The sequence below is a fragment of the Protopterus annectens genome, chromosome 2.part0, assembly GCF_019279795.1.
Source record: "Protopterus annectens isolate FY-2018-M chromosome 2.part0, PAN1.0, whole genome shotgun sequence".
NCBI classification, from domain to species: domain Eukaryota; kingdom Metazoa; phylum Chordata; order Ceratodontiformes; family Protopteridae; genus Protopterus; species Protopterus annectens.
The window spans coordinates 1,315,770,346-1,315,789,829 of NC_056728.1; the positions used below are offsets into that span (position 1 = coordinate 1,315,770,346).

Below are 19,484 nucleotides of genomic sequence, written 5' to 3' on the forward strand. Positions count from 1 at the left end.
TTTGTACTCTTGCATGCAGTAGCTCCACTTTTCTTGTCATTTGTCTTTTCTAGTAGTTGTTTTATTCTAGTCACTGATTTTCCTCATGTAAGTAAAGACACACTTTCCTAACTACAGACCAGTAGACTCATATTCATCTAATCAGCCTGAACGAATACCCTCCCCCACCTCAACCAGTTATTCCCTGAATCTGGAGAAAAATCTGCTAAGAGCTGCTACGTATCAGCAACATGAACAAGAGGAAGAGGGGCAGTGGGAGGAAGAGGGAGAAGCAGTAGAAATAAACCTTCCAGACTTGGAGAAGGATGATATGATGGCACGCCGTGCTGGTGTTTCTCAGAAGAAGAAGAGTGGTCCTGCCTTTAACCGGTTCCTCCCAGTTCCTGTCTCCCAGTTTCAGACGGCTGATTCCAGCAGGCAGCCTGGAAAACATGATGATAAAGGTTTCAGGTTAGAAGCTGATTGTGTTACAATAACAGCATGTGGCTTGTTGTGCAGGTGATAGGTGGGAGCCACTGTAACTGGATGTAAATGGATAACAGTGAGAGTGAATAGTGGGTGATTACTTTCAGTGTAAGCATGCAACTCTAACAGCACTTGCTCTGTAGTCTTAGTATAATAAAAAATCCCTTCCTGCATTATATGCACTTTGTGTTTTTTTTGCTGGACTGCCTTGTGACTGAAACGCTGACTCGTCCTCACAAAGGGTCTTCTCTTGATTTCTTTCTCTTTCTTTTTTTTTAATTTCCTTTTCTTTCTTTCTTTTTCATTTTTGATCCATTGTATCTCACTTATCCACCAGTGCATGCACTACCAACAGTATCTATGTAAATATGTTCCTGGTATAAAACAGAAGCTCCTAAAGAAGATGGTGCTGAAATGTTTGCAGCTTTCTGAAGCTTGTCGTTTGGTTAATTTATTGAGGAAAACGCTTTGGCACGTCAGCAGAATTATTCTATAGTGTGTCAGAGGACCTGTATTGCTTTTGCACCAGCTTTGGTTGTCAATAAGTAATTCACCAGCATGAATACTGAATCTACTTCTCATCACTAGTCCTAAAATGAAGTATCTGTAAGTTTGTCAACTGTCTGTAATTTTGGGGTGGGTTGGGTTGGATTTTCAGAAGTCTGTTACCTTTTAGATGTATACCATGAAATGAATATCTTCACGTGTGGGAATGATTCTGATTGTATCTTGTATAAACTTTAAAAGTAATTTAAAAGCGTAGTTGTAAGAAAACTGTTTGCAGTCCTGAAAGGACATTGTATAATCTCTGCTGAAAACAGGTTTAAGAACTGGTATCCGCATCTTTAATGTTGGTAGAACTGTGGAAAATGATGTTGCAGAACAATCAGAAAGAAGGAAAACTGTCTCAGCGTAATGTCTGAATGTAAAAAGATTTATAAATAAGCCTTCAGCGTGTTTCGTTCATGAAACCACTTTTGCAAGATTTCCCCAAGTTTCATAAAATTTGGCTGGTAACATTTTAATGTTTGAACATTGAATCAAGCTGCTTGTTTTACTTCTTTATCTTTGTAATGAATTGTCTGAGTGGCTTCTTATATCTGCCTATTAGTTACTGGTACTGACTGAAATATTCAGAAAATTAAATCTTAAAAATTTCAGCGAATTTAAAGGCAAAAAGTGCTTTCTCTGAAGGTCATGATTTATTTTTTAGTATAGTATCTTCTGGGGTTTATCTGGGAGGAAAGCTGCTGGAATATGCAATGCATACTAGCATACATTTATTTTTGTGCAATGACATGCTGAAGTTTATTTTTTCAAATTGCCTATTTATATTAGATTTTGCATTATATAATTTGTTAAAATGCATGGCTGACAAATTAAATTTTTACTCCTAGTTTAAGTCTGTCATTTCTGGAGGTTATTTTAGCAGTAAAGGAATTGTGTCTGTTGTTACTGTTTGTGTGTTGTGTTCTTCTGTTGAGAAGAGTCTATATTCTGGTCTCTGGCGTGGAAGCTGGCATATACTTTCTGAAATCCTGAAAGGAACCCTGTCTGTCAGGAAACTGTCAGTCAACTAACAATCAATTCTACAAAGGTCAAAAGACTGAAGGAATTTTGCTTAATACAGCTTTTGAATTTTCTACTTCAGAGTAGATATATTTATGTTTGGGATCATGGGGATGCCCCCTGACATTAGGGATGTAGAGGGGCTTGCTCCCTGCAAAATATATTACCACTGTTTGTGTTGTATTCCCATTGCTGAAGTGGCTGCTTTGTTCTAACACCTGCACATCTGCTGGTGAATTTGAATCAAATCTCATATGGTAATTTGAGGCAACAACTGTACAGGCGAATAGGACGCTGCCACATGCACACATTTCCTGTGGTGTGAGGTGTACACAGCTCACTGGTGGAGTAGTAATCCAGTAACCCCTCCCACTGTCTCATGCATGCACTGAGATGGAGTGGGATTGGCAGATCAGGGCAATGTTTCTCTCTAGGATTCACTTTGCTGCCCTGAAAGTTTTGGATTCTAGTCCTGTAACTGTCATAGGCCTGATTAGTTCCCATCTAGGAACTGTCACAGATCCCGGTACTTGTCTTCCTGGAACATGAACAATAGGTGGAAGGTGTTGATTGGGTCTCTCTCTCTCTCTCTCTCTCTCTCTCTCTCTCTCTCTCTCTCTCTCATCTTTAACACCTGCCATTTATTGGTGTTATGCAACATTTATGCACAACTATGACTGCCCTCTCCATTTAAGGTGTCAATGAGAGTATATTCTTTCTGGGCAAAATAATATGGTGTATGTTTGCTAAATAATGTTGCAATAATAATGTTGCAAAATAATATGGTGTATGTTTGCTAGATATTTAAGACTGATTCAGGAACCTTTTCTTTCTTTCTGAGATCTTTTTTCATATAATTGAATTCATTTTTTATTGTTGTTTGCTATTTTTAAAAATGATTCTAAATGTGGGATGCCTTTAACTTTTTAGCACTGTGTATGTGTTTTTAAATACAACTGTTCGGTAACAGGAAACAGGAATTATGTCATTTCCTGATGTAGTATTTTTAAAGTGAGTGTTTTTTGTCCAATTTGTTTCTCTGAAGAAGCTGCAGTGGTCTGTGGCAGCTCTTTTGGTTTGTTCAAAATAAAAGCGTTAAGAAGCTTTTTGACTCGGAGGCGTTTCTGTCTGCAAACAAGGTTCCTCATTGTGTACTTTTTGGTCTGACTTGTTTGAAAGCAGTTTTTGTGATTCAGGAACCTCTTTATTTATGTACTGGAGTTGTGGTTTTAATTTTTAATTATATTTGCTGGACGTGTTGCATATGCACAGTGCCCCCACCCCCTAGCCCCATCTCCTGAATGTTTTGACCTCCTTGACCATATATCCCTGCAGTAGTTGGTGACAATTAATTTTCTTCTTCCAAACCAGTGTCCCTAACCCTTATGAGGATGTTGGAAATATATGGAGCATCCCAACTCATAGGCAATAAATATAGCTCTCTGTCTGGTCAGATGGCAGCTTCTGTGACAGAAGGGGCCTTGCCTGGAATCAAGCAATTCAGCAGTGATTGTCACACCCCATGTGGCAGATCTCTTGCAAATACTCTTCCTTTTGCTTTACACAAGATAAGACTGGGTTAACCTGCAGGTGCTGTGACCGTGTATGTAAACATTACCAGGTATTTATAAAGCTGAATGACCCATTGGTGGGCTGTAAATATTGCCATAATACAACATATGTATTAAAAAAATATTGTCTTACTCTTTTTGAATAAGTATTTTGTTTTGTAGCACTTTTTCACTGCTATCTGTGACTTCTAAAGTGTTCATTCTGCTCTGTCAAAAAGTATCTCCGAAAGCCACTTGAAGCACTACCCTTTTGGGGAAACCCTCCGCCCAGTAACCCCACAGTCACACAAAATTGTATGTTTCACAATCACACAAAATAGCTTTAAGTGAAGGATCAGTGTAATATTGTCCATCAAATTGCAGATTGTTTGTTTGGCTCCTCTTTTAAACAGTCATACCATTAATTACTTCTATGTTTTATTAGTCGATTTCATGTACTAAGAGGGGAAACATATCTTTTGGAATGTGGAATAAGCAAGTTGATTAGGCATAGTGTAGATGTGCTCCTTTATTTTAAATGTTGATATTAAAGACTTATTGCTAATCTAGTAACGGTAGCAAGCATCTTTTACTTTTGTGGTTGCAGTTGCATCTTAATACCAGTAGAGTGGCGTCATTTACTTTTAAAAGTGAAGCTTTAGAATATTAAGAGTAATTTTTGCTCATTTTGTGAGACTGTGTGTACAATAATGTCAGGGCAGGTAGGAACGTAAATGCATGTCATAATGGACAGTTGTTGTGGCTTCAACACCAGACCTTCAGCAGATGGTGTTGACCGAGTAGTCCATTCTTTACCTTCTCCCAAGAAAAGACAGCTGTTTAGTTTCCCCAAGATAGTTTTCCAGTAATAAAAGTATGTTTTAGAATCATGACCACCAATAACAGCAATATATGCCTTTCCCCTTTTTCTTTCAATATGGGGTTTAAATAACTTCTGCCTCTCAGATTTTCGTAGATGACAACGTTGTGGCCCAGTATAAGTTGGTCAGGCAGTTCCTAAGAAATCTTCATTTAAAGGATGATCCATCTTTCTTTTGGGATCAAATCATTCTGGATGTTATTTTTGTTCCCATTGAACCAGCTTCCTTTGCTGAGTTGAAGTTTGTTGCACCATTTCTGCTGGTTAACATATGTACTCTGAAAATGTTCACAGAGTTTTAGGGCTTCAGATTTTCATTTGTTTGCCTTTTGCATGAGGGCAGGATCTGTATTTGGACCATTTCCAATATTTTGTCTTAAGTTTGATTTCATTTGACTTTGTATTTTTTTCTTAGTGTATTTATTTTGTGTGCCATTTCATGCTCAGTAGATTAGGAGAGCCATAGCGAGAAAGTGATGTACACCACAGATGTACACAAACAACTGCTTTATAATTTCTTATAATTAAACACCTTCTAAAATGCAGCCAGTTGTTTTGTTTCATTGTCAGGAACCACTAACTTCTTTTGATGCCTAATTAGGGCCTCATACTGCTTTGTATTTTTCCATCTGGAATGTGGCAGATCTCTTGCAAATACTCTTCCTGTTCATCCAAGAACTGTGGAATTGTTACTTATTTGAAAGTTTGCAAATATCTTTTGAAGTGACATCTGGGGGTGCATTCAGATTTATTTCTAAGATATTATTTTTTATCATCTTCATTAGTTTTTTTTCCAAATTTAAGAGAGGAGGGAAAGAGGAAGAATCTTGGAACGATGGAGGGAAAAGTAAGGGAGTCGGGTCACAGGATTACGATCATGTCCAGTCTGCTCTGTTATACGTTTGAGAAGTTAAGTCATGAAATGCGCTTTAAGAATGAAAGTCAAGATAAGAACTTCCTGACATAATCCTGAGAATACATCGCACATGATCATTTTATTTTTATTTCTAGTTTATTTTTTAATTTACATTTGTTTACTGGGGTAGTAAATAGATCACAAGTAATCATTTGCAGGTACGCCCCAGGTGAAATAATGAATAAAGAAGAAAAACGTGTAAGAGAGAGGTAGTAAGTTGTATATATCAAAAACAGAACAGGACATAATATACAATAAAAACTGTACAGTAGGTGGGCTAGAAGGGGGGCAACCACTGAGTACCCTAGTATCTTGGGACATGGTGGGTACAGTTTTCCAAAGAGGGCATGCACTCTGTTTCTGGGACTGATGGTATTGTGTGTTCCTCTTCCATGTCCCAGTGTTGAAGGTTATAATACTCTTACTGGCCTACAGGTGAAAAGGTGAGGCTACATGGAGTAAAAATCTCACCAAGGGTGATGCCACACAAGTGGCTAGGATAACCCATCTCTCCTCCCTGCCCAGTTGTAGGTATGGCTTCTCTGCTGCTTGTCCTTCATTTTAGGAATGTTCCAGTATCAAATGGCAATCTTGACTGTTTAGCCAGTGGCCAATGGAAGTTCTCCAGAATCAAACCGATTGCCAGAGAACCACAAGGAGCTAAAAATATGTATTTCTAAAATTAGTATCACTAGTTTCCACTGATGTAGTCACCTTCACAGCTTGTAGAATTGTATTGAAACTCTGCAACAGATGTTAGTAAGTGAAGTTCACATTTACATTCCTGCTCCCAGTGATATGTCCTGCTGCTTGCCTATGATTTGCTTATCTGCCAATCTAGCATCAGGTGCATCATACACTAAAAAAGGATTTGTACGTCATGGGAGTATCTTAGATCACATTGTGCAACAGAAGTCAGTTCCTCAATTGAATCTGCTCTACTGACTTTCTGGTCTTGAGAGATTGGGTAAAATAAGTTCAGAGTTGGCTGGGAACAGTGATCTTGTCCTGCATATTGAACTTTACTGAGGAAGTCTTTCACTGCCTTGTTGAAAGTACATATGTAAAACATTTCAAATTGTTCAAGTCTATTAAGGGATTTCTCAGGATCTGCAACATTTTCAGAGACAACTGCTTTCTAAGTCAATGAAATGCTGAGTAAAGGGCAACAGTACCTTCCTGGATGGTGGGATATTTCTGCCATTCCAGCTAATGGCAATAATCCAGCAAAAAGCAGCAAATGTAATAATGTACAGTTTCTGTGCAGCCACTGATATCACATTCAGCACTGCAGCACCGTTATGAAGATGTGCTAGGAGAAACGAGTACTACTGTAAGGTCTAGAGGTGTGATTGTGTGGGCTATGACTTGCCTAGCCAAAAGCCAGGCCAAAGGCCACTAATCTCCTGGTCTTTCTCATTTAGACAGAATTACTGTCAGAGGAAAAATTCTAGTCATACCCTGCTGAAAGAATCATTTGCTAAGAGAGTGGAGCTGACTTCAGTGAACAGTTCATAGTTACCATAAAGACTGAAACTATTACATGAGCCAAGTAAATGCCACTAACATGGAGTACCATAAAAAAAACAAACATCCATCTGTCATCTAGATATGGGAATACAGAGACTCATCTCCTCCAGAGCTTCACTTACCAAAGCCAACACTTTGGCAAGGACTGGAGGAAGATGTAGGCCAAATGGTAGTACCTTATACTGCAAGTGAAGCTGATCCAATGCAAGGTGCAGGTGACTCCACTGTGGCTGCAGGCTGCTGATAGGATAGTGGTCATTCTTCATGGTAACCACAACAAATAATCAATGGATAGTTCAGTAAAACTTGACTCACCAAATCCCTTTCATCATTCTGACCAGTCATCAACCCCCCTTCTGTCTAAGCTCCAACTACCATGAAGTGCTTCAGCCTTGGAATACAGCAAAGTAGATTTAGTTAGGGATTGTGGGGGCTTCTGGTGGGTCTGCCCAAATGGGCAGGATCTGATGATTTTCCTTATTCATAATGTTTTTTTCAGTACATATTAAAGTAAGCAGTGACTTTTGTCTCACAGAACTGAAATTTCATCATCAGTGGGAGGGAGACCCTTCATTATATTCATTAGCAGCAAGCAAACACACTGCAACAACTGAGGCATATGAGACTGATGTGTCACCATCCATAACTTTTTATACTAGGTGTTTCTTAAAGGAGCTAAGAGTGAAATTTAGCTGAAACTTCACATATTCTACAGAACCAGAAAGAGATGCAAGTAAAACCTGCTTCCTAGCTCCTAGGCAAATACAGACTTTATACTACCTCTGAAACAGAGGAACGAGGCTATAACAGCAGGATCATTAACAGTAACTGTCCACCAGTGGAGCTGTTGATGGAACCTGGTCACGCATTTGTAGTTCATAGCCTTTTTTGACAAGTCCAAGTCGTATTTGTCCTATGTGATGCCTCACAAGGCAGCAAACCTGGAGAACCAGCCTCTTACAGAGACTCTTTCTGCCATTCAGCCAGTGAAGACTGTTTCCTGAGAGGTTTGGAAGGTGTAGCCACTGACAAGATTGCTTATGTAGTGTCCTTTGTCTACATGGAGGTCCCACCAGTTAGATGTCTAAGATGTTCTGGCAGAGGATGTGCTACCTGAGGGACTGTACAAGCTGTCAAAACAGCTACTTTCCCTCTCATGGACCTCTTTGATTATTTCTTGAGAGAGCTAACCAAAGGGTACCTACTAGTGTATCCAGCATAAAGTTGCAAAGCTCAGATTGAGAGTAACTAATCCATGCCATGCAATGCTCCAGTACAAACCATGGTTGTGGAAGTATTCTTGCAGCTCCTGATTTGTATGGGATCCTTGGAGTTGGGACAGGTGTGACAAGTAAATGACACTCCCTAAGCATAGGAAGTATTCTTGCAGCTCCTGATTTGTAAGGGATGCTTGGAGTTGGGACAGGAGTGACAAGTAAATGAGACTCCCTAAGCATAGCAGAAGAAAAATCCCTTTCACATAAATATCAAGAGATGTCCTTCTATTCTCATGTTGCAGTATTCTTCACTTTATGGAGTTGCTGCCTGCAGCCACCGGATATCCGGCCAGTATACCAAAGTCTTGAATACAGGGAGTACATGCGATGTTGCATGTCAGAGCCATAAACTGATGCTGGCTATATCTGTGATGTCTGCATGTACCCAAATCAGAACTTTTCTGCCGCAGTGCATTTCAGACTTCCAATCACCAGCTCCAGTTATCCAATGTTTGTTCGATTTCGGCCATCTGTTTTTGACGATCATTTCAGGCTGTCCGCTTTCAGATAAGTACCCTTGTGGGGGTTTTTTTTCTTATTTCTTACCTGTTTCAGATGCATGTCATCTAGAAAGGGAAAGTGCGCTTGTGGAAGACAAATTCCACACAAGGATACTCATGATAAGTGTTTATTCCGCTTAGGGGCAGATCATGACTACAAGTCATGTGAGATTTGCCAATCCTTTGTCCCCAAAACCCCGATAAGCTGTTTGTCGGCTCTAAACCTCTATTTAGAGAATCAGCAACTTCATTGCTTGGCTTCTGGGATGGAAGGCAGAGCAGGAACCTCTGACGAGCCACCTAGGAAGAAAGCTAAAAAAGTTAGGCCCAACATCCTAGCTGTGCCTCAGGAATCCAATGTTAGCCCAGGATCTTTCCAGACTTCAGATACCGCCCTGTTACTGGGAACCAAAATGGAAGCCAGTGCAATGGATATTCAGAGTACATCTGCTGAGGCTTTACAACCATCAGCTCCTGATGGTGAGGGGGAAATCACGGCTCATGGAGTTGGAGTGGCCTTCTACCGCCTTACCATCCGTTCCTACATCAACATCCAGGCCCACTTCTGTACCTGCTCCTTCCACTCATTTAAAAAGGAAACAAATGGAAAAACACAAGGTCCAAGATCCTACTCCAGCTTGGGAGACATTTTGTCAGTCCTTATTCAAAGCCTTTCAAGTACTCCAGACCCAGATTCCCCAATCAAGCCAACCACTTGCTTCACAGGTAGAATCTGAGGAAGACTACTCCTCCTCAGAGGAATCCCTGACATACTACTCCCAGATTGAATCCCCTAAGGATTTTGCTACCCTTAAGGAAGAAGAGACCCTCACTCTTGACTTTTCCGGAGAAGATTTCTCCTTTGGGGACAATATTTCCTTACTTAGACAGCATTTTAAGTGCAAGGCCTCAGATGTCTTTGAGACTAAGAAGAGATATTTTTAACTCCTGCAGATGGAGCAGCCCTCACCATCTGCAGTTCCTCCCTTACTCCCAGCTTTCCAGGATGCCTTCTCAGCTGCTTCCCCAAGCCTGGAGTCACAGCCTCCTGCTAACAAGAGACCAGACAGATTTTTGCAAAATGTCTGCAAAGAAACAGTACCTTTTTAAGAATCTGCCAGCAGATCCTGCTGCTATTGCAGTTTCTGCTGACAAATCTTCAAGGCAACTACCTTCTTCTTCCCTTTTTCCCACTGATAAGGATAGTAAATTCATGGACAGGTTGGGGAAGAAGGTATGTACTTCTTTCACCTTGACCATTAGAGCAATTAATTATCAAACTCATATGGCCAAGTTTGCCCTGGATTCCCTGACCAAGGCCTCTACTCTACTGTCTGACATTCCTGACTCACCAGCCAAGGCTGAACTGGACACCCTTCTGAACACAGACTTCAAGGTTACTTGGCACTCAGTGAAGTGCAGCTATGATGCTGTTGAAGCCTCTTCTAAATCGGCTGCATCTGGTTCAGTGTTAAGGTGGTTCTAATGGTTGAGACTACAACCTTTGCCCTTGGATATCCAAGCGAAACTGTTAGATGCTCTTTTAGATAATTCAGCACTCTTTGGAACTTCCCCTGCACAGCTACTTAAGTCACTGCAGGAAAAAGGCAAAGACTTGTAGAATCTAAAACACTTACTGGTGTCACTGGTTCCCAGGTTCCATAGGAACTACCCCCAAAAACCCAGCTTTGTTAAGCGGCAGTCCTCCCATTCCACTTCTTCTCATCCTAAGGGAAGAAGGCAACCTAGGAAACCATCAGCTCCCAGATCTTCATCCACCTCTACACCCTCATCCTTTCAGAGGCAGCCAGATCCAGCTAGAGCCCCTCCGCTGTGACTCCCTTCCTTTACCCATCTTCGCCCCTGCCCTTCTTACTCCTAACCCTATCCCTACCCTCCTGCCAGAAAATTACCACAGACAGATGGGTACACTCCATCATCAAGAGAGGATATTTTATGACTCGGTGGGAATTTCCACACTTCCAGGGGGTTCCACAACCTCCTGCCAGTCAACTTTCACTTTTCCCCTCCATCCTGACACTATGTCTCTCTCAGGGCACTATAGAACTAATACCTGAAGACCAAATAACCAAGGGATTCTACTCCAGGATGTTTTTGGTTCCAAAAAAGGATTGTCCTTAAAGACCCATCATCAACCTGTCCTTCCTCAAGGTACGAACCTTCAAAATGCTCACATTATGGCATCTTCTTCCTCTCATTCCTCCACAAGCCTTCATGGCCTCCCTGGATCTGAAGGATGCATACCTTCACATCCCTATTCACCCCACTTACAGGAAATGTCTTCATTTCTCTATGGGTTCCTTACATTTTCAGTTTTCTGCCTTACCCTTTAGACTTTCCACAGCCCCAGGAGTATTCACCAAATGCCTAGCCCCAGTCATTGCACACTGCAGACTACAGGGCATACAGATCTACCCTTACTTAGATGATCTACCGATCCTTCGCCAGGATCCTCTCACCCTGTCTCAACATCTGAACTGGGTTTGCAGCATTCTACAAAATCTAGGGTTCACTGTCAATCATTTAAAGTCCCAAATGACCCCATCACAAGACCTTGTTTTTCTGGAGTGCAGGATAAGAACAGACTTGATGTCAGACTTTGTCCCTACCCAGAAAGTGGAAGTTTTCACACAAATCTTCCAATCCCTCCTACCACTACCATCCATGTCAGCCAGAGAATTTCTGAGAATCCTGGGATTCATGGCTTCATTGATCCCCATGATCCCTCTAGCCAGGATGCACATGAAGAAGCTTCAGTGGGTATTGGAACATTTTTGGAATCAACACATTCATCCTTTGGAAGCAAGTATTCCTCTTCTCCCCTGTTTAAAAAAGGAACTCAGCTGATGGATATAGATAGCATCACCTTCAATCAAGGGGTGCACTTAAAGATTCCTCCACCCAAACAGCATCTTTGCACAGATGCATCAGACCTAAGTTGGGGAGCTGTCCTTCACAGTGCCAACATCCAGCACAAGGTGCACGGTGAATGGTCCATTCCAGAAAGAAGGGACCACATCAGTCTAAAAGAGTTACAAGCCCTTTACTTGGCAATTCAGGCATTTCAAGAGATCCTCCTGCCAGGCGCATTGCAGGTCATCACAGACAGCATGACAGTCCTGTGGTACATAAACAAGCAGGGAGGAACAGAATCCTACCCTCTATGCCGTATGGCAGTTCAGATGTGGTCCCGGGCAATAGCACTACAGATTTACTTACAGGCAGTCTACATCCCATCAGAAGACAATGTGATGGCAGACACCCTGAGCAGGACCTTAACACCCTCCCATGAATGGATGCTTCACAGAGAGGTGTTTATGGATTTAATTCACAGGTGGGATATTCCTCAGGCAGATCTGTTTGCCTCCTCCCAGAAAAGACAGTTGCCCCTCTTTTGCACAAGGCTTCCCCATCCATAAGCCTGGAAGGTGGACACCTTCTCCTTCTCATGGGAGGGAATGTTCCTTTATGCCTTTCCCCCATTTCCATTGAGTCACAAAGTCCTCCTGAAAATACAAAAGGACAAACCAGAAATCCTGTTGGTGACTCCCTTATGGGAAAGACAGCATTGGTTCTCCTACTTGTTCATCTAGCCCAGGGCAATCACCACAGGTTACCTCACTGCTTTGATCTAGTCTCACAAGACATGGGGTTCCTTATCAATCCCCACCTTCTCAATCTCAATCTGACAGTGTGGGTGATAGAGTTTTGATCCCCTTCAGGCACCTATATTCAGAAGACATACTCAATGTTCTGCAGGAGGCCAGAAAAGCAAGTACTAGGAGAAATTATGTATATAAATGGAAAAGATTCTTCATTTGGTGCCATAAGAGTAAACAGGACCCATCTCAAGCTTCTGTTCCAGTGGTCCTTTCTTACCTGTGTGAGTTATGGCATTCAGGGTTGACTTATTCTTTATTCTGCCATTTCTGCTTGCCTTCCCCTGACTCCTCCCCTGGCTTCCAGGCTAGATGTCAAGCTGTTTCTGAAAGGAGTCCTCCATATCAGGCATCATCATAAGCCCAATCTCCCACCTTGGGACCTTAACTTTGTGTTGGAAAAACATACATTAGCTCCCTTTGAGCCAGCCCATTCTTACACTCTCAAGCTTTGTACTTAGAAAATAGTCTTGTTAGTGGCTCTCACTTCTGCCAGGAGGGTATCTGAGATACAAGCCCTTATGGCCTCACCTCCCTATCTTGTCTTCCATAAAAATAGGGTTTCCCTAAGGACTAACCCCTCCTTCATGCCAAAAGTAGTTAATGAGATCTCCCTAAATCAGACCATTAACTTGCCTGTCTTCTACCCTCAGCCACAGAACTCCTCAGATAGAACATTGCATTCCTTGGATGTTCATAGACAACTGAGGTTCAACTTAGTGAAGACCAAATCCCTCAGGCAATCTGATCAGCTTTTTGCCATCTTTCATCCCAGGGCCCTAGGAAAGGCTGTGTCTAAACAGACATTCACCTCTTGGATTTCTAAGGCTATTGCTTTTTGCTACTCCTGTCATGGGAAGCAGTTAGACTCGTCTGTCAAAGCCCATTCCACCAGAGCTGTTTCCTCTACAGCAGCCTTTTTCAAAGGCATTGATTACTCATCTCATCTGGATGCAGCAGCTTGGTCCTCCGTACATACCTTCACCAAGCATTAGAAATTGGATTCCATCTTCAAGGCTAGAGCAGGGTTTGCTAGGTCTATTCTGCAGGGTCTCATAGACTCTGCTCCCACACCCACACCACTGCCTAGAGAGCTTTGGTACTCTCCCTAAAGTGAAGAATACTGCAACATGAGAACAGAAGGACATAGAGCAGTTGTGCAAGAACTTACCATAACCATAAATGTCCTCTTCCATGTGCAGTATTCAATCTCACCTACCTATCCCCTTGTCTTGCCCCAATTATAACTGGGTCCTTCCCTTGACTACTGACCTTGTGTCTGGGAAGGGGGTTTATTACCTTTTACTACTCCTTTTCCTGGGAGGGGTCTCTTTATGCGGCAGACAGTTCTGATTTAGATACGTGCAGACATCACAGATATAGCTGGCATCAGCTTATGGCTCCGACATGCAACATTACACATACCCCTGTATTCATGACTTTGGTATACTGGCCGGATGTCCGGTGCTGCAGGCAGCAACTCCCTAAAGTGAAGAATACTGCAACATGGAAGAGAAAGACCTCTATGGTTATGGTAAGTTCTTACACAACTATTCTTTTTGTATTCTTATTGGCAAATAAAGTAAGGAACTCAGAAATTCAAGGATATAATTGATATGATAATCAGAAAAAGTTGGCTTTATTTGCAGAAGATATTTTGTACCTGATAAAACCAAAAAAAAAGAGCATCTCGGTGTTGTGGAACATTTTGAGACAATTTCAAGTTTTTTCAGGGTATAAAATTAATGATGATAAAACAAAGGCTATAGATGTAAACTATGTACGTACACATGAATTTATGGGGACATGGTAAAGTGAAGTATTTAGGAGTATGAATTAAAAGAATTCTGTTATGGCAGCTAAGCAAAAAATACGAAAATTGTGAAACTGGAAGCTCTTGTTTTTACGAAAATTGTGAAACTGGAAGCTCTTGTTTTTGGCTATGAATTGCAAGATTCTAGCTGTGAAAATGTTTTTAGTCCTTTTAGTTTTATATGCCAGTCAGGCATATTTTTATTAACCAGAGGTGACGTGGATGGTAATTAATAGAGTTGAAGGGTTTTATCTGGGAGAGAAAAAGGCAAATGTCAAGTGGGCTAAATGAATCCTTCCATTAGAACAAAGTGTTTTATGATTACCTGAGTTGAAGGGATATTTTAGAGCTACACAGTTAAGGCTTATGTTCTTAAAACAAGCAGAAATCTATAATTCAAAGTGGAAAGGGATCATGATGAAACAGAAAAGAAAGAAATAAGGAGAGAAGTGGGATTCTGGATGCCAATTCTTAAGGAGAATAACAACAGGAACACTAAATATTACATTCATAAATTAGCAGAAAGTATTCTGAGAATTAAGCCAACATGAGAATGAAGAAAGGAGATGTGCCAATAGAGATGACTATAATTTGAAGTACGGAGAAGAGGTAAGAGGGGGCTGGAATTTACTGGAGAAAACTGGCAAAGGAGCCAAGGTATTAGGAGCAAATAACTAGAGAGGAAAGGTAAGAGAATGATAAGAGGCCAAGAAAATATTTGGACTGCAGGTTAGGGAGTGCCTTCCCTGTCAGGGATTAATATTAGAGTATAGGCAAAGAGAAAGGGGTAGGGGGAGCCTATGTGAAAGACCTTCTCTGATAGAAGCTGCTGTAGAAAAGGAATAATTAGGCATATAAATTATTGCACAATAACTAGAGGAATTGATCGGAGGATGTTAGAAAGATTGTGAAGACAGACTGGATAAGCAATTCACAAGGAAACAATGGGAGGGCATAGAGGTATGCACAAAGTCCAGATGTTTTAGGAGTTTTGCTTGGAAGTGTTTTCATAGGTATTTTATACCCCAAAAAGACTTAGGTAGGTGGCAAATGTTGGAGGTGTGATAGGAAGGAAGAACTACCTGTGCATGTAATGAGTTGGCAGACTTTAAAAATTCTCTACAGAGTACTTTGTAAGAATTTTATTTTATTTATTTATTTTATTTAAGTTTGATGACTGGGGAAGTCCACTGGGCCAAGAAGAGCCCGTTTTCAGTGGAGGCCTGGGGAGAAAATCTCCACAATAATTGCAAGTTACATTTCACGTGTTACAAAAGGACATAGTTCATACAGCTAATTAAACATTTACATAAGAAGTACTGGGTGAGCAAATAGGAATAATTAAGCAAATTATTTTTAAGGTGGGACAGGATCTGGATTACTTAGAGATACTAGAGCCTTATTAAGTTTAATTCTGGTGTCTGTCTAAAAAGTAATTACTAGAAAATGGAAATCAAAGTCTAAACCAACTGTATTCGAAATATTGGAATGAAATTCAGCCAAGGACTTAAGCAGAAAAAAGCGATTATAAAAGGGCAACTAATAAGAGCTGCCAGGATGTGTAATAGGGATGTATTATTTTACGAAGAATGTAAAAAACTTGAAAGAATGTTTATAAGCCGAGACTATCCATTAGATTTGTTTTTGGAACTTTTGAAAGAAGTTGACAAAAAACGAGTGAATGGCTTTTATATACCTCTCCTTAAAAAGAGATTTACAGAGATTAATGCCACCTCAAATATTACAGATTTGGATGAGACAATAATTTCATTAGAGAATACAGAAAATAGTAATGTTTATAAAGGAACCATACCTTGTAGAATTAGTTTTATTTCTACATTTAACAGTGATTCGTTTGAAATTCAATCAATTTTACTAAAAAATTGGCATTTTATTCTCAATAACGAAGAATTACTAGATAAATTAGGAGATAGACCAAATTTTGTTTACAAAAGAGGTGACAACTTAAAATCGATTCTTGAAAGCAATAATGAACATAATAATAATACCAAATTTAAGGGATGTAAGCAATGTGGCCTTTGTAAATATTGTCAGCATGTTAAAAACAGCAGTACCTTTAAAATAAAGGACAATAGATATTACATTAATTGTAACTTAAATTGTACTTCTAAATCTATTGTTTACCTTGCTTTATGTAACTGCTGTGAAGCATACTATGTGGGAAAACTGATCGCAGATTACGCGACAGGATATATGAACACTTGTATGCAATAAGAAAAAGAAAAAATGAAAACGCCTTAGCCAAACATTGTGAAAAATATGAAGGTCACAGTTTTAATTTTTTAGCCATTGATTCAGTACAACCAACATTGAGGGGAGGACCAATTAACATACAATTAGAGGTTCGAGAGTTAGAATGGCAGCTGCGTTTAAATTCATTTTGTTTTCCAGGATTAAATGAGAGCTGTAATATCTCATGTGTCTTAAAAATGAGAAATTATTTAAGACATAAATGGAAATAAGATATGTTATTATTTTTTACATTTTTTATATATATTTTTTCTTATTTTTTTATTTAATAAGAAATTCCTTTGAAATAATAATTTCAACATACAATAACATAAAAATAAGTAGCGAATTATTATTAATGTTTAATTCCTAAGTATATTTAGATTATTTTAATTAATTATTTATAATTAGTTATTTTCATTAATATGAGATAAATATAAGCAAAAGTTGTCACTGAAGGTAGGAAGTATTTTACACAACAGGGGTATGTGATATGAACTTAGAGTTATTAACCAGTAAAAAGTCTAGTTTTATTAAATGTCAACAGGTAGTATGAAGATTGATGTATTTTTAAACCGTTTTTAGAATTTAAATGTTTTTTAACATAATTTTTAGATAGTAACCGTGAAGTGCATAGGATGGTGTTTGTGATTATGTTTCTTTAAAAGAGTGTATGTCTTTCATTACGTCATGCACAGCATATATATAGAATTGGCGGGTTTTTTTAAAAATGTTGTTTACTTTGCTGAAGAAGCTGTGGTAATACCACGGCGAAAACGCTCTTTTTTATTGAGTTAATAAAAGCGTTATTTTTTACTTAATTTTTTACCTGAACATCATTTGGGATCGTATCTTTAAAGAAACAATTTGCAAGACGTGCATCCAGCCTAGCTGTCCTGGGATAGGAGTTGGCGTTGTTTGTGTTTGTTTTTCAACAGTTGGTCTCTTTGGTTTTGCTGAACTGACTTATAGACAGTGTCTACTTTCTTAGGGACAAAGGAATCCATGTCTGGGTACTTCCATGTTACATAGATGGCATCCGTAGAGACTGGTTTCAAGGTAGAATGAGCTAAGATAACTTCTCTTTCTTCACAAGGTATTTTAAAGCTATCCTGGAGGGCAGGACTAGTGCACCTTTCAGTCCTAAGAAGGCCTAATTACAAAAAAGAAAAAAAAAATATAAACACCATTCCTTCAGAAGATTCTCAGTATCAGTAGTACTTTATTTATCACAGATCATTGGCAGCAGTACCAGCAAACAGGCAGACTACATTTTGATTCTCCCTAAAAGTAGGAAATACAAACATTTTTATGTGGAGATAGCCATAGACAGCTTTCTCTAATACAGTAAATGATATTGTAAGTTCTTATCAAAAAGAGTGTCCATAGTGGAGTTTCTACATAGTCTTTCAGAACCAGGCACATGTAATCATGCTGTATTAACTTGGTTAAATTTCCCAGTCCTTTCCATGCTGACTATACATACTAAAGCAGTTAGGAAAGCAGTCCTTGATAATGTCAGCATGAACTGTTTCTTCCCACATATGCTGATACATTAGCACCTGCACTCTACAAACTGATGAATGCCTGGCATTGTCCCATTGTCCTGTTTGCCATTCTGACTTGTAATTGCAGTTAGACAAACATATATTAAAAGTACAGCTGTACCAAATATAGACATGGCTAGATCTCATCAACTATACAGTGTTCCAAAGAAAGGCAATATGGGATGCTTTGAAGAAAGAAAAGTCACTTTTTCTGTTTCAGAAAAGGTACTTTGATCCCCTAACATACTTTATATTTTTACATTTGTTAACCAGGAAAACACACTGGTCTGTGGACCCTTTTCAGGTATAAGCTGGGCCTGCTGGGCTATAAGAACAGCCTACAATGATAATAGACAGACATATATAGAAATTTTAATATAAAATCAAAATTATACAGACCCAATTACTCCATATTTTATACATAATTAAGGAATATTCACCTTGCCCTTGAGCAATAAGAACAGATTGTAATGGTAATAGATAGGATGTAAACACAGTCATAGCAATGAAATATTTTTGTGAGGGGATAGTCCTGTGTGGGGGAGTGATGGCAATAGAAATGAAGATGAATGTGAAATGGCAAATTAACTTATTGAAGGGCATTTATTTTTGTATTAGTGCCATAATTCTGATCTTGTCACATTATGTTCACTGTGGAGCAGGGCTGTAAGGTAGTTAAATCCAATACAAGTCTTTAGAAGCACTTTGTGTGCCACTTACTGGTATTTTCTCTTGATGGTGCCCTAAATTGATGTGTGATACACTGGTGTTTTCTACTACACTTTTGGCTGGTTGTTTGCACCCCTCAGCCAACTATTACTCTCTGTGTAGGTGCAGTTTCATAACTGTAATTTAGAAGCACTTATAAAATGTCAGATGGGGTCATATATATTTTAATGTGTGGATTGTATCCTTATTTTTTTAATGGAACACTAGGGTTGTATAGCTAATTTATGGACTGACAATGCAGCCACTGTCGGAATTACTGCTAACAGTCCTTTATTTCTGGGGATGGGTTGGAGAGGGGTAGTCATAACTACATGTCAGTGCAGATTTAATACAAGCTTGACATTAGAGCAGTAGATGTGCACTGTTATAAACCAGGGATGGCAAATGCACTTCCTTTTGTCTTATGGACTGCAGAGGGCATTAGAGCTACAGAAATGTGCCTTCTACTAGATAAACAACTGTTAGCTTAGATAAACAACTGGTTAGCTTACATAAATAACTGGTTAGCCTCAAACAACTGGTTAGCTTAGATAAACAACTGGTTAACTCAGATATACAACTGGTTAGTCTCAATATTTGCATTAGTGGTGTCGATGAAGGCCACCTAACTTGCTGGCCTACTGTTGAAACTTTCATATACTTTGGGTTGGATACACAGCAGAAGCTGGGAACCTTTATTGATATCACTGGGCTACCTGTACTAACAAATGTCTTCTCCTGTCATAACTGAATGGTTTTCAGAAAACAAAAGTTAGATGCGCTACACTCAGTGTGATAA

At 39.6% G+C, this 19,484-nt stretch overlaps 1 protein-coding gene across 6 annotated transcripts in view; it reads left to right on the forward strand.

The window, feature by feature from the left end:
• Positions 1–19,484, forward strand: part of LIMCH1 (LIM and calponin homology domains 1) — a 1,973,196-nt gene that overhangs the window by 1,451,846 nt on the left and 501,866 nt on the right. For all 6 annotated transcript variants that reach the window (XM_044061504.1, XM_044061502.1, XM_044061501.1 and 3 more), the window contains exon 15: positions 118–450. In XM_044061504.1, the coding sequence (XP_043917439.1) occupies positions 118–450 (333 nt within the window). The remainder of the gene's footprint in view (positions 1–117; positions 451–19,484) is intronic.